The following is a 16,622-nucleotide window of genomic DNA, read 5'->3' on the forward strand; positions in this document are numbered from 1 at the left end:
TTGTGACTGTGTTGCTTGATACCTCTCATTTTGCTTACATTCTGCCACAGTCTTGTTGCTGAAGTTCTTCTAAGATGCGTGCACATTACCATGCCAACAAAGGATGCTGAATACCCTGATTCTCTCAATAAACGCCGTATAAATAGATTTCAGAATAAAGCACCATGTCAAATGAGGACAGCTTTTATATACATGCCGTTCCTGAACACTCTTAAATGTTGCAGAAAGAATATTTTATATATAGCAAGGCTGAGAACCAAACAACAAAACCAAAGGCTTTTTTACTTGATGTTACTGAAAACAACTGTCTTACATGAAAGTGAAAACTGGATTTCACATTTTTATTATTCAGATTGTTGAGTGTTCCGTTGTGACTGAGGTAAACTGAGGTTTCTTTTCACATTTAGCCACAAGCATCTGGTCTGTTTGGTGGATTCACTTCACCAGAGAGATGTTGCTCATTCCTGCACAAAGCGTTCTAGTGGTTCCATCAGTACTGTCAGTTGATTGATGTATTTTCTAAGCAGTCATGTAATAAGGAAGATCCTGTGGGAAGAAAAACGTCATGGTATGAAAAAAAAGAGAAAAAACACTCCTTCGGTATCATCAAGGGCCTCTGATTTAGCTGCTGAATCACCCTGCAGGAGCTTCAGATGGAGTCTTGGCCACTTTGCTGTATGTTATCCGTTTATTGTGCGAATCACTACATATACAGGGGTGGATACAATAAAAGCAACAGTGTAGTACAAATACAATCCAAATCTTTCTCAATATTTTTTTTCTGGATATATTACACATTTATTCCTGTCAATCTTTTTCACTGTATAACGCAGCCTAATTTATGGTTGGCATGTTTTTAAGCAGCAGCCAATACAGACAGCTTTAGCAGAAGAATTTCACTAGACAGTTTCCCGTAGTTCTCATACAGGTGGCATGCAAATATATTCAATATTGACTTTTCTTTATTATGTTTTTCTTTCATGACGGGGTCCATCATTTTCATTCTTGATTTAAATTGCATTCAATGCAGGAGGGAACTCAATAATTTATCCTTTTACCCAGCATAACATAACTGGGTGTTTATGTTTCGCTCTGAACATCATGTCACAGCTGTGGTAAGTTACTCCACATTCACAACCTTTCCTTGTGTGGCTGCTTTAAATTAAAAGTATTCATTTACTGGCGCGTAGGGTGACTATTATTATGAAGAAGTCACAGGAAAATGCAATGCACTTTTGCTGCTTTATGCAACATGCAAGCAGAAGAAGTAGTTCCAGAGATGATGATGGCCGATTATAGAGCAACATCTTTATTAAAACAACGTGAGTTTGTTCTGATATACTCTAAAGAGATACACCGGTTGTTCTCCTATTGTATTTCTCACCAGTAGCTGCTTGTGTTCTGGGCCCTGTATTTTTCTTACTGCACTTTGTCTTACCACAGCAATCACGATTGTTGCCAGTTCAACCAGGGCAGAAATATTAAGGCCGGCAGCTTTCAGTGTCAGACAGTGGCCGTAGCTGGTGTTCGGTTTGGTCACACTTTCGTAATCTCAGTAATAGTTCCAGATTTTTTTTTTTCCAATCACACCGTCTACTGGGATTGCAAAGTTCATAGTGTCAAAGTGACTTTGCATCTCCTGCCGGCTCCCTGGAGTCCAGAGTAGAAAATCAACTTAATGAACTGTGAGTTCAACTACACCATTTTGTATCCTAAATTGAATTTACCAAGTTTCACTCCAGGAGGAGTCCTAAATGTCCTCTGCAGAACGACTACATAGTAAAGCTCTGGCATCAAATTAATAGGGTGAATTTGGGACAGCTTTGTGCGGTCATTCAAAATATAGTCCAGTATGCCAAACCTTTATCTAACTGGCATGTTTTTAGCTGCTAATGCATAGTAGCTTGAATTTCAGTAAATTACATTATTAACATCTGTCATCACATGGCCAAGACATGCACAGAATTGCACATCCAGTAATGTGCACATGATATTCAGTGCATTACATTGGCCTATGCAATATATTGTAATTTAATTGCGAGTGTGCAGATCTAATCTGATATAATACAAGTTATTAAGCTAATGCAGGCTTTAAAATGGGCTGAGTTGCTTTTATATCTGGAAATATTTAATGTTGCCAGGCAACAGCTGCAACTCAACATCTGGTGATCTGGAAAGTTCAGAGATGAAACACTTTCATTATCATGTCTAGCTCAGTTAATATTTGCAGAGCAATGCATTTATTATGTTGTGAGGGTGAATTTCAAGCAGAAAACTAAATATTGTATTCGACTGTATTGACAGCAACCGAACAGACCCACTGCATTATAAATAAAGAAAGGCTGCTTCCATTTAGACGAACGCACTTCAATCAAGGCCAGACAACAGACTGTTTAGGCTTTGAGTTGTCTGAAAAGGAGCTGTTTTCTCCTTACCGCTCATCAAGCTTTCAGTTTTCAGCTCCTCATATGTTTTATTTCATCTTATCCACTCCTCCATAATTAAATATGCATCGATCCACATCCTGGTCTTTTTCCAAAACCATTTTTTCCTTTGGTTTTTTTGTAATTTCCATGCTGATGCAAAAGCTCCAGTTACTAATAAAGAAAAAGTGGAAGAGAATAAGTCTCCTCTCCACAGAGACACAAACTGCTGTCAACTCGATAGCAGAGAGCTTTCATAGCAGAATTTCTATAGCTTTTCTGGGTTTTTTAAACTCACATTTGCTTAATCCGAGCTGATCCACGGGACATGAACAAAAGCGTCCACACCTGTCTTTCTTTGGCTTCCGCTGCAACAAAAACAGCTGTGGCGATCCACATGACCTCCAAATGCAGCATGAGAAATGACAGCATTCATGTTTGATGATGCTAATGTCAGACAATTGTGTGTGTTTGCGCCGCGCGCGCGTGTGTGTGGTGTGTTGTGTGTGTGTGTGTGTGTGTGTGTGTGTGTGTGTGTGTGTGTGTGTGTGTACTTGTACTTGCTACATTGTGAGAACCATTTTCTGTTTGAGGGTGAAGACTTGTTTTCAGAGAACAGGTATGAATTGAGGTTTGGTTAGGGTTAGGGTAAGGATAAGTTTAGGCAATCAGTTGTGATGGTTTAAGGTTAGGGTAAGGCTCTAGGAAATGCATTACGCCTATGGATGTCCTCACTAAGATAGAAGTACAAACGTGTGTGTGTGTGTGTGTGTGTGTGTGTGTGTGTGTGTGGTGTGTGTGTGTGTGTGTGTGTGTGTGTGTGTTGTGTGTGTGTGTGTGTGTGTGTGTGTGTGTGTATAAGGCGAGGATAAACAAAAGATAATGCTTTTACTCACCATATCGATGGATGACACAGGCCCGATGCTGTTGACGTATATGCCCACATCGATGACAGTTGGTTTCACTGCAGGAGCCAGAAGGAAGAAAAGTGAGCACATATTGCACATATTGTAGGTGGAAGACGTGAGATTTATTTGCTATTTGTCAGGGTTTTCATCCTGCAGCTACATGTGACTGAACCTGTAGCGTGTCCAGAGCCCAAAATCAAATAAATAATCAAGTTAAAAACAATGGTTGTCATTATTCACAGTGTCACCTTGGCAAATAGAACAAATTTATTTCCTTTCCGATGAAGGCAGAGCCATCCATCCACCCAGAGAAGAAAGATTTATACTTTTGGAATCAGAAAAGCTGCACTGTGGCTTCCTGGAGCAGTTCCGATGTTACCATGGCAATTAATAGCATTTCCAGTCAGTATGTAGGATGTTGGCTAATTTTGCTTGGCAGTAACATTTGAGTTGGTTCTACAAAGTGAAAACTGGAGCGTCAGAAATGTGGGAGAGCACCAGACCTAACTGCTGCAGCTAAGACTTTTTTTTAGTTACAGTAAAACAGAAACAAGGTAAATAATGTCTGACAACCTCGCCAGTCTGAGGATGCTTCTGGGAAAACACAGAAAATGGTTCATGTTAGTGAACAAACATCCATCAAAAATTCATGTGTTTTATGCATCATTCTGGCTGCATGGGTTTTGTATGTGTTTGCATTTAACCCACATGTGGTGACCTGGTTTCAACTTTTACAAAAGACAGTCTATGGAATAGATTCTTTCCAGTAAAACACACATAACACAAATATTTTCTTAGGACACTGAGAAACTAAAGACTGAATGACCCTTATCTGGTGCTGACCAGGTTGATTTGACTCAAGAATGCTCAGTTTTGCTTTTAGTTGTAGTTGCTGCCACATAGCAAGCTAGTGGATACGTTTTCTCTCCTACACACGTGGACAAAATTGTTGGTACCCCTCAGTTAAAGAAGGAAAAACCCACAATTCTCACTGAAATCACTTGAAACTCACAAAAGTAACAATAAATAAAAATTTATTGAAAATTAAATAATCAAAAACAGCCATTACTTTTGAATTGTTGATTAACATAATTATTTAAAAAAACAAACTAATGAAACAGGCCTGGACAAAAATGATGGTACCTCTATAAAAGATTGAAACCTATTTGACCAGAGTGACATGATTAACTCAGGTGTGTCATTTAATTGACATCACAGGTGTTTCCAAACTCATAATCAGTCAGTCTGCCTATTTAAAGGGAGACAAGTAGTCACCCTGCTGTTTGGTGAAAAGGTGTGTACCACACTGAACATGGACAACAGAAAGCGAAGGAGAGAATTGTCCCAGGACATCCGAAAAAAAATTATAGACAAACATCTTAAAGGTAAAGGCTATAAGACCATCTCTAAACAGCTTGAAGTTCCTGTGACAACAGTGGCTCATATTATTCAGAAGTTCAAGACCCACGGGACAGTAAGCCAACCTCCCTGGACGTGGCCGCAAGAGGAAAATTGATGACAAATTGAAGAGACGGATCGTTCGAATTGTATCCAAAGAGCCCAGAGCAACCTCCAAAGAAATTAAAGGTGAACTCCAAGGCCAAGGTACATCAGTGTCAGATCGCACCATTCGTCGTTGTTTGAGCCAAAGTGGACTTCATGGGAGACGACCAAGGAGGACACCACTGCTGAAAAAAACTCATAAAAAAGCCAGACTGGAATTTGCAAAAATGCATGTTGACAAGCCACAAAGCTTCTGGGAGAATGTCCTTTGGACAGATGAGACCAAACTGGAGCTTTTTGGTAAGGCACATCAACTCTATGTTCATAGACTCAAAAACCAAGCATACGAAGAAAAGAACACTGTCCCTACGGTGAAACATGGAGGAGGCTCAGTAATGTTTTGGGGCTGCTTTGCTGCATCTGGCACAGGGTGTCTTGAAAATGTGCAAGGTACGATGAAATCTGAAGACTATCAAGGCATTCTGGAGAGAAATGTGCTGCCCAGTGTCAGAAAGCTTGGTCTCAGTCGCAGGTCATGGGTCTTCCAACAGGACAACGATCCAAAACACACAGCCAAAAACACCCAAGAATGGCTGAGAGAAAAGCGTTGGACTATTCTAAAGTGGCCTTCTATGAGCCCAGATCTGAATCCCATTGAACATATGTGGAAGGAGCTGAAACATGCCATTTGGAGAAGACACCCATCAAACCTGAGACAACTGGAGCTGTTTGCTCATGAGGAGTGGGCCAAAATACCTGTTGACAGCTGCAGAACGCTCATTGACAAATACAGAAATCGTTTAATTGCAGTGATTGCCTCAAAAGGTTGTGCAACAAAATATTAAGTTATGGGTACCATCATTTTGTCCAGCCCTATTTCATTAGTTTGTTTTTTTAAATAATTATGTTAATCAACAATTCAAAGTGATGGCTGATTTTGATTATTTAATTTTCAATAAATTTTTATTTATTGTTACTTTTGTGAGTTTCAAGTGATTTCAGTGAGAATTGTGGGTTTTCCTTCTTTAACTGAGGGGTACCAACAATTTTGTCCACGTGTGTAAATCTCTGAGGAACACACCCACTCACAAACACACACAAAAGCGTGCTAGATGGTGTTTAGCAAGATGTGTAGTGTTATATTGTGGTAATGGATAGCAGCGTTGCACCTATTGCAGGGATTGTGATGCAATTTTGTACAAACATTTATAATCCAAAGGTGATGAATCCTCCTGACTTTGACGATCCCCTGACATTTAATCTCGCAACACTATGAGGTTTACAGCTGTAGCATGGAAGTGGAAGTCTACTGATTTTTCACATCACTCTGTTTACAGGAAACAGTACTGCAATTGTATTGGAAATAATGTATAGAAAGTCATTTGTGTCTCCAGGGGGTACTGTGTGATGTTTCATATGGAATCCATGTTGGTTATTTTTCAACCAAGCTGGTTCTAGTGCTAGTTCGGAGCAAGTGCTTGACTTAGCACCAGTTCTTTGTGTTTCTACCACCTAAGTACCGGCACCAGGCTCCAAAAACTGGTGCTTTTCAGGCACCAACTCGTTGCTGGGCCAGAGTTAAGAACCGAGTACGTCACAGGCTGGAAACGGGATCACTGTGACCGACGATCAACGGCGGAAACACAGTCGCCATTTTAAACAGCCGAGTGAGTAGTTTGTTTAACCGCTACGTAATCGATGCAAACGTAGCTAACATGTCCATTGTTAAGAATCAAAACATCTCTGACAATTACCTGTCTTCTCAAATGTATTCGTCGTTGCCTGTGACTACAATGAAGGCTGGTAGCTACAAACAGTTTGATTATTTGTGTCTGGATCACATTTTAGGCTTGTAAAAGTCAGAAACAGCACTTGCATGGTTACAGTGCACGAATATTGTTGAACGGCTACATATTCAGTGACGTACTGATGTGTTACGGTGACACAGTGACGTGGCTCTAACTTGGCTCCTTGCCAATGGAAAAGCAAACCGGCTCTTAGGAGGCAAAGATTTGAACCAACTGAGCACCAGCACCAAACTAGCACCTGGTTCTTTTTGGTTGAAAAGGGGTAGTTGTCATCTAAAGCAGTATTGGTTGCGGTAGAATATTAGTAGTATTGCAGTTTTGTAAACTGCTCCTCCACTCTGACAGGGCACCCGAATCGAACATCATCAACACATTATATCATTCATTTTCAGTCTGTCATTCCCATACATATGAGCCATCTTCTAGTAGGCTGAGTTGGCATTTTATCACCACTTCTGATCACTGATAAACAGAAAGTAATGCTGATATTGTAGATGATATTAGGGCAATTGTGTGAATAAATGCATGTAAAGTCTCAAGTTGAATCATCACCCTCGTGGATGTACAAAATGGAGTTTTGTAACATGTGGTGAATGTAACGACAGAATGTATTTTAATCCAAACCATGATTTTTTTCTAACTCTAATTCATGGTGGCTCAATTAAACCAAAGACTGACAGAAAATGGAAGTAAACAGCAAGTGAATAACTCCAAATAAAAATCAAAATTAAAAGGAGACTTGCATCAAACTATAATAACAGGCCAAGATGGGGCTTAAACTCAGTCTACATTGCAGCCCCACAAGCACTAAATTGACCAAAACAGGGGATTCCCAAGGCCTTCCCAGACTAGATGATGTATGTAATCTCTCCAGTGAGTTTTAGGTATAACTCAGAGTGTCCTTGCAGTTGGACGTGCCCAGAACACCTTCAAAGTAAAGCACCTATGAGTCATCCTAATCAGATGCCCACACCACCTCGGATTTACTCTGGATGTCTGAGCTCCTTAACTTATCTCTGAGACTGAGTCCAGACACCTAGACAACCATTTTTTCTGTCGCTACCCAGAGTTCATGACCATAATTGAGGGTTTAAATGCAAGTAGACTTGTGAATCTAGAGCTTTGCATCACTGTGACAGACTTGGAAGCGCTGATTGGGCCTGATGAAGCCAACACAACCACAACATCCATAAACAGCACTGACACGACTCTGACTTTCCCAAACCAGAATGCTAACTTTCGCAATTCTAATATTGTTGTACTAATTTAAATACCTAAATAACACACTGACTAACTGTTGGTTTACATATTCCTCTTATAGCTTAACAATGAAGCAGCTTTTGGTCAAAACATTCCTTTTGTCCACTCTAATTCCAGTGTAAGGGATAGAAAACAGAATATGCTCTTCTTATTTTGTGCAAAATGTAGTTTTTAAGACAAGCGTCAGCAAATGTCAACCCACCGGTTAATAGGTTTAAAGACCTGACATCCAAGCAAAGGCTAAACTCTTTCATGGTTTCATTCAATCCATTGAAACAAGCTTCTAAATATTTCCCATGCTCCATTTCTCTCTGCCTCACGGCTGCCATTCACCTCTGTGATGGCACATAAAGGGGACACACATACACGTTCTGTCTCCCTCACTCACAAACACAATTTTCTCCCTTTTGAGTGCCATTGAATGCGACGGCTGCGTAGCCTCTTTCAGACAATGGTGAAAATGCAGTTTGAGCTGTTTTGGATGTGATGTGCATTATGAGGTTAAGCACAGAGCATGTGTGAGAGCTCTTGTACTTCTGGCACTGTGATGGTGTAATAGCTGGTTCGTATTATTTTTCAGGACTGTGACCGGCATGTCAGATGTGTTTGGACCCCGCAGCCTGACCGGAAAATCAGCTCGTCAGTTTGGGTGCCAAATGTACGACCCTCTGCCAAGTGGTTTGTTACAACAAATTGCATTAACTCTCGTTACAGTTCGGTCATTTTTATGCATAATTGTACTTTCTAGAGTCTTTCTAAAAGTGATTTATTTTAGTGAATGTAACTGTTTATATTGACATTTAAAAATGTGCCAAAGTCCCAGGTTTACTCCATGTCATTCAAGGCTACACAATTTAGCTTATTTGTTGTAAAATTGCACTACAATATAAAACATAAACTTTGAGGAGTTCTTCATCATCCACTTCATGGCCTTATCTGTTTGAGGGGCCCACACTTTAGTTTGTATTGAGCAAACTTGTCAAATTTCTCCCATTTTGTCTGTGCTCCAAGTAATTAGCACACACAAAAATAATCCTCAGGCAAGGAACCCTAAATCAGTCATAGAAGTACTTTGAGGCCGCAACCAATAATCATATTCATCATCAATACACCTGACAATTTAAAATATGCCCTCCAGCTCAAGTAAACACATTCACAGTCTGCCTTTGACTGGCCAACTATCACAAAACTCCCACAATTTGATCTCACTATCACAGAAAACCAGGAGGCTAGAAAATATTCATATTTAGCTGTGAATGTCAAATCATTAATCAACCAATCCACTAATCCTTTCGGCTCTGGGTGTAGGTGTGGGAAGAAGTAATGAAACCGACATTGTTTTGTGAGAGCCACAAAAGGCCCATCAATAACCTTTTGCCCCAGGGCTCCCGAGCAAGCTAATTTGGCCAATGAGGTGGGGGTAGCAGTTTGTTGAAACAAGACATAAACAACAATGCAGTAAAATTAAGTGTGGCATCATTATAGGGCCATAGTTAAGATTAGTAATAGCTTAGCTTGGTTAATTAAAAAAAGGCTGCATCCATCTTCATCAATCACTGATTTAATGCACCACCCAGTGAGTCATGACCCAAATCAAACACACCCACGGTGTCAACATGTGCTTGGTAGTTCAAGTTAAATGCTAACAGCTGTGACTGCACAGTCTACTGTATCTTCTAACTTTAGTGATGCTGTGACTGCGGAGTGCCTATTGAGCTTTTCTGTTCTGCTTTCAGGAGTGCAGTGACACAGAGAGGCTGAGGACATTTTGCACCGAGAAGGAACCAGCAGTGAAGCTAAACCCAGAACAGACTGTTGAGGACTTCATGGAGCACAGAGCTCACAGACTGACGTCCAGACAAGTAAGTACAACAATCACTGACCACTGTAACTGTCCACAAAACATCAGTCACCATTACACTGGATACATTCATCACATTTCTTTCATTTGGTCCTGTTTATTATTATTTCAGACATTTGTTAATTTCCTGAGGTGCAGATCACAGGTCGGCTGGTGCTCTGTTATCTGAGTCCCTTCATGACTCTGTGTCTGGCAGAAAAATCACTGAAGCTACAGCAGGAGCTTTAGAAACAGAGCAAAGTGGCAAAAATGATTGACTTTTTACGAATGTTTTAGATCCCCAGCATTTACCTGCTAAATGTCTGAGGTAGCTTCATTTAAACAACTCTTCAGAAGTCAAGAGATAAAACTCGCTTTGAGCAACAGGTAGGTGTTCTCATAGGACAGTCCATGAGCTCCTCTTGCAGTAAGTCTTGCACCTTTATTGTAACAGCACAACAATGACTAGAAGTAGAGAGAACTCAAACATGTCTTTTGTGAGGTGTGATGGTTGTAATACATAAAATCATAAATGCATAACAAAGAAAGCAAAATTAGTTGATTAATTTAGAAAAAATGCAAAAAAAAAAAACTATGTATCAGGAAGTACAGTATTTCTGCAAGTGTGCACAAAACTGAAAAAATATAGTGACTCCGCACACTACAGATATTTTACAAATGAAATATTTCTATTTATATGTGAACACAGTCTGCAGTTCAGCTGAGAAGTCCTGGAATTTTTCTCACTTGGCTGTTCATTAGAACTGAGTCACTAATGGCTTTGAAGTTGTGCCAAGGAATGCAGATTTTTTTATTTTTTTTCTGAATGTAGTCATGGCAAAAATTTGAATGAGACAATTGAGTGATTTTGATGATGTATCACAATTTTAAGTTTAGACTTTTTGCATTTTCCTGATTGACTGGAACATCACAGATGAGCAGTCTATGGGCTGTCAAAATGTAAGAATGATGAATCTTTCAGTTTTTACCATTTCTGGCTTTTAGTCTGGTGATTTGTTTGAAGCTAACATACTTTTAAAACCATCTACCAGGCTTTTGTTGTTCAGCGTGTTGATCAAATGCAGCACATAACACTTCTGTAATTTTCTGTGGGTAGGATTTGAAGTGCAGGATTCCTGCATTGAAATATTTTAAATTCTGTGCTAGAGTGAAGAAACTGAATACTTCCTTCACCACTGGTTAAGACAGAGCAGCTTGGTCTGACACACCCACAACGGTGTAAAGATTTTGTCAAGAATATTATGAAGCTTTCATGAACTGTGTCTTGTACCCTTTTTATGATGCTACATTGTAACATTTACTCAGATTAACACACACAAGAAATTCGACTTTTGCTTGAGTAAATCATCTTTAAAGCAAGAATGTATGAGTACAAAGGTTTCCATAAAGTTACAGTGATGTTGTCCTTATTTGCTCTCAGCCTTGGTGTTGCACATATTGCAATAATCTTTAAGCTCCCACAAAATATGTTCAACGTGTTCGCTCTGTCCTGAAGAAAAGGTGCCTTTGAGCTGCATCTTAACCCCCTACCTTGATCAGACACGCTGCTTTGGTATCATACAAGAAGAGAAGAAGAGTCTGTTGTTTTACTGAGCAGCTTCCAGGTGGGAATGTCGGAGCCAAAAATGAATATGAAGCAGGCTGATGCTGAGAAAGAACAAATATTCTTAGATAGATCTCCCAGCTGATTAAAAGAGAGGTGAACAGAGAGAAGAGTTCACTGCAGTTAAAGAAGTCTTTAATTGGTAGCGTTTAGTCTCACTCTTATGTCTACTGACAGCAGCGCGATCAATTAAGAGCACTAAACAGATGGCGGTTTGCATGTCATCTAATAATGTCATTTGTCACATGTCGCGGGACAAGCTACTTAATGAATCCATGACCTGCATTAAATTAATCTCAATTGTTCTTTATAACTCACTGATGCTGAAGACTCTGTATTGTTCGATTATGAGCATCGTTGCAGTCATGTGATTGTTGTGCGCTCAGTGATGGTGACATGAGCCACAGAGCACATAAGGGTGTGTTCATGTGTGCACAACTGCATGTCATGTCCTCAGGGACCTGCTGCACTGGGCCACTGACGCAAACACTTCCAGTCGGCGAAGGCCTGCTGGGAGGCATGATTCACTTCCAGCAGCATGTTCTGCTCCACCAAGTGGACAATGAGAGACAACAATGCAATTGCAAATTTGAAAGTAGTATTTTTTTTTTGGAGGGGGGATCTGTAATTCAGCTTGTGCTGCTCCCACAGATATGCTGTTTGTGGTCTTTGAATTGAAATGTTTTTATTCATTCAAAACTGTAGTACCATTTTCAGCCATGTACTGATAGTATGAAACATAAATACTTTCATTCATGGTTGCCTAAGGATGCACTCAAATGAATTTAAGACAGTGACCATCATAAGTGTTATTGCTGCTAAAAATTAGCATGTTAGCATCACCATTGTGAGCATATTAGCATGCTGACATTAGCCTTTAGTTTGAAGCACTGCTATGCCTAATTTCTGTGTCCTCGAGTACATGAAGGTCCTTGTAAATTAAATTTTGTCATCTATAGAAGTTTGTAAAAGTCCAAGTGCAGGCCAAAATATGTATGCACAGAATACATAGATGCTAACCTACTATGGATTAAATGGAGTCTTTCGTACAGATTAGTAAGCAGCTGTTCAAAAAGTTACCAGACTGACCCCGAGCACATCACAGCTATGCACGTACTGTTTGTGTGAGCAGTGACTGTTGTGAATTGGGATGTCACATGACACTGTGCCATCAACATCAGGAGCTATGTTTTGTGACAACCGATAAGTTCCCACTTGCATTTTCTTCATGAACCGCAAACTGGAACAGAGAAGAAAACACAACATTCTGTCAGTCAGCAATCTGGATAGTCTAACCTTCAGGTCAAGAACCATCACTGGTGACAAGATATGGGTCTGTAGCTACCACCGAGAGAAGAAAACAGTTTTCACAGCGGAAGAGCTGATTTTTTAAAATGCGTAACTTATGGAGCCCCAGGAACGTGTTTGTTATTTTCTTTGACAGTCACAAGGTCATGTATCTTGAATTAATCCTTCAGAGTCGGACTGTCAAGGCAGAGTTCTACTGTCTCCCGCACAAGGTATGGCCTTGTAACTTTATGATCAACTCATATTATTGTTATATTTATTTTTGCCTTTAATGAGTAGCATGAGTGGAGATACTGATAAGAAAGAGGATGGAGTGGCTGGGTATGTGATCCAACAAGGATGGGCGTTGCATTTATGTGGTATGTGCCTTAACTACTGATTCTACAACGTTGATTTCAGTCTTGTGTTCTCATGTTGAGTATGGCCAGGTCCTGGTCATTGTCACTGTCCTCAATGGCAAAAAAAAAAAAAAAAAAAGCCATATGTCATTCCACCTGCTTTCTTCCACCTGCTATTGAGTTTGGGGTTCTTGCACCAATCTCTGCACACATTAAAGCTGTCAGTAAGGCATCATCCTTCACCAGCTTCCCATCCAAAATACTTCTAGCAGGTTTTATATATGACCAAATCAGAAGGACTGTGGCTTGAAACCAAAACCAAGTGCCTTTGGTGAAGGACAGCATTTTGACCTCCTTAATACTTGTGTCTGAAAGAGGAGTACTTGTTGCTTTTTGCTTTTACGTCCCAGCAGGGTTTACTGCTGGCCATCCTTCTCACTTGCTAGCACTCTAAACCTTCTTTTGAGAACTGTCTGGCGTCGTTACTGGGCATCAAAGCCCAAGTTCAGGCTCAAGAATTAAATCTTTTGTCCATTTGGAGAAGCCTGGCATTGAAAGCATACAAGACAATGCAAAATCACAATGTAAGAATCCTAGAAAAATACATAGCTTGCATTAATTGTTCATTCAGGGTAACAGGGACATATTCAAGGATGCACTGGGAAACCCCAGGACACACTGCCAGTCTCTCACTGTCAGACAAAGACGGAGGCAGATAAACATATTCACACATTTAGGCAGCATAGACTGTAGTCCAAATGATCTATATGTGTTTGAACTGTAAGGCAGCAACACCTGGAGGAAACCAAGGTGATAGCACCGCTGTCCCTCCGTGAGGACCGTGCATCGTGGAGTGAGAAAAAAAAAAAAAGGAAAGACCGCAAAAGTGAAAGCATGGGGTGGAAAGCAGATCTGTTAACAGCTAAGCAGGTCTGCAGGCATTTGGAAACTGGGACAACCTGAAGGGAATTGTCCTTAATTTGCAACCACAGTGGCTGATTAAGGTAGACTATGACACCATGAGATGCGTTTTACATAGACATTAGCTTTCCTTTAATTCTGCCAAGAAGCAAAGAGCTCCAATCCACAGTTCCCCATCCTGCCTTCAATCTTTTATTTTTACTCCCTTTCAAAGTGAGAGTGAGTCTTTGAGCAAACATAGCCTCGCAAAAGCTGAGCCGACCTGACATATGTCTAAATAGCGCACGGCAGATTCACGTGTGGATGGTGCATGGGTATATCATGACGCTGTTGTTTATTTTCTCTTTTAATACTTCTAGTCTGAGAGCTTGTTTTTTGCTGTCTGCTATGTCTCAAAGAGAAACTAAATTCAAAAGAACTCCTCATAAATATGGAAAGAAACTAAAACACCCAACAATCTATCCATCTATGTTTCAACCTATTTTTTTTTAACTCTTAATGGAGAAAACATGATCCACAGAGGCCAGATGATTTCTTCTTCCTCCACTTTATGTTGCTCATCCTCCACCTCCTCGTCTTTTCAGAAAAAAGCATGACAGGCCCCATCTGTATTACCAAATTACCCTGTAGGCCTCGATTAAGAAGAAGGGCTTTTATGCCTGCTTGGCCTGGCTGGCATGACAAATGCATTACGCATTGTCAGCTCTGGCAAACACTCTCATGTGTACATGCAGACACGTATCCCAGCTGACCAATGGACTCCCATATGTTCAGTTTTTCAAGTTGCACTGTACTGGGAATACTGCAGGCCTCAGTGGGCTGTCAAATGTACTCCCAAGGGTAAGCCTCACATCTTCAGTCTCGCTTTGAAAATAAATGTGCTGTAAAATAATTCATCACATTCGGTCAGCTAAGACTCATGTCTACTACAGTGCCTCCTAGCTATTTTCTACAGGTGACTCCGGTCGAAAAGATTCTGTCATAAGTCTATAATTGTGTGTATGAAAGTGTACATTTTATTATGACAGTGTTCTCTCATGATAGATTATTATGGGGTCATGAAGTGACATAGTTAAAGAGCCACAAAGTCCCATGTAGAGAAGAGGTCAGGGTGGATGAATGGGTCAACAAAACATTCCCATTTCAGACCAAATGTGTTGCAGCCCATGATGGCAAAGGGCTTCTACTTTAACCCAAACCTCGATCTTTCTCTAGTTCATTTTCTTAAACATTGCAAGTAAATTCAAAAGAAAACACCCCAGACACCTTTTCAGATCAACAATTAATTTGACTTATTCCAGTGGAGCAAATATAATCTCCACATAAACACAGTCTCTGTTAATTTTATCCCTTCACATCAGCAGTTATGGGTCAAATAGTTCAAGAGTGTAGCCGGCACACTGTAATCCATCACTCCATACTCTGCTGCACTGGTACAGCCATGTCACCCACTGTGATCACACTTCTTGTCATGCATGACCTCTTTATTCCCTTGTTAGTATGTGTAAAGAACTACAGCTCTCATTTGCCTTTCGTTTGGTTTGCTTGAGAAGACTGTTACTGCTATGACTATAATCCAACACTGAGTAAACGTATAGTCTTAGTCATGACTGTTTAATGTTGATAACTTGAACCGAATACTTTTCTAATGGAATTACACTTGTCACCAGAGCCATGTACAGATACAGTTTCAAGTTAGTTATTGTACTCCTACCATTTCAAAAGTACTGTTGGTTCACTTTTTTGAGGAGTGCTTGATGAGAAGATTGGAGAAAAGCACCTCCAAAATTCCCTAATTAGCATGCAATATATGTTTTGTTTAATCTTTGGAAAAACAGTAATGTATAAAAATACTAATTTGTGGTTTTATGGGGTTAGAGATTGGTGTATTCATTGGTCAGGCACAGTGAGCTGCCTAAGCCCCACTGGTTGCTTATAATTTTGTTCAGCTAAACTTAGCTATCCATCTTTTGGGCTGTGGCTTCATCTGTGAATGTACAGATATGAGAGTGGTTTCCGGTCTGTGGCATTACAGCACAGAAATCATTGTTGGCTTTAGAAAGTTACAGAAATGAGTGATGTTGACACAACCAGTAGTCCTGAGAATTTGAATCTGTTTCCCTCACTGGCTTCCCACACTGATCACTGTCTATTGTGTTTGATTGGGCCAATCTGGATCGAACTTCAGCAGACCTGGCAAGCCACTGGCATTTTATGTCCTCTGCCTTAACTGATTTCAGTCAGTAATCTTCAGTTTAGACAGATATGGTTAAAAATCTAATATCACAAGGAAATATTTTCTTTAACTTTTTCAAAACAAAATGCACTGTTTCCATATTTCTGCTTTGATGCTTGCAGTCTTTAGTTAGTATTGTGATTTATAGCCACATTCGTCATAACAGAACTCTTGTAAATAAGAGCTGACAACAGGAATATTTGTGTCAGCCCTCTGGTGTCAGCCCCTTGGAGGTAATCACAACTAGGCACGTAGTCCTTTTTTGTAGGTCCCCACACTCCCTTTTGGCATTACAGATTGATTGAAAGCGCGTCAAACACAAGTGCAAACTTGGCAGAGAGGTGATTGATGTTGGTTTTCTTTCTTCTCAAAGATATTTAAATTGAAGAAAACATTACTAGTTGATTACAAAATTAAATTCCATAAGGAGAAGTGTCCAGGGGAGTCCCAAGG

The 16,622-nt window shown here is 40.1% G+C and overlaps 1 protein-coding gene across 1 annotated transcript in view; it reads right to left on the reverse strand.

The window, feature by feature from the left end:
• Positions 1 to 16,622, reverse strand: part of LOC110950029 (gamma-aminobutyric acid receptor subunit gamma-3-like) — a 113,649-nt gene that overhangs the window by 69,850 nt on the left and 27,177 nt on the right. The window contains exon 3 of the mRNA XM_051943561.1: positions 3,320 to 3,387. Within this exon, the coding sequence (XP_051799521.1) occupies positions 3,320 to 3,387 (68 nt within the window). The remainder of the gene's footprint in view (positions 1 to 3,319; positions 3,388 to 16,622) is intronic.

Source organism: Acanthochromis polyacanthus, chromosome 22 (genome assembly GCF_021347895.1).
Source record: "Acanthochromis polyacanthus isolate Apoly-LR-REF ecotype Palm Island chromosome 22, KAUST_Apoly_ChrSc, whole genome shotgun sequence".
NCBI classification, from domain to species: domain Eukaryota; kingdom Metazoa; phylum Chordata; class Actinopteri; family Pomacentridae; genus Acanthochromis; species Acanthochromis polyacanthus.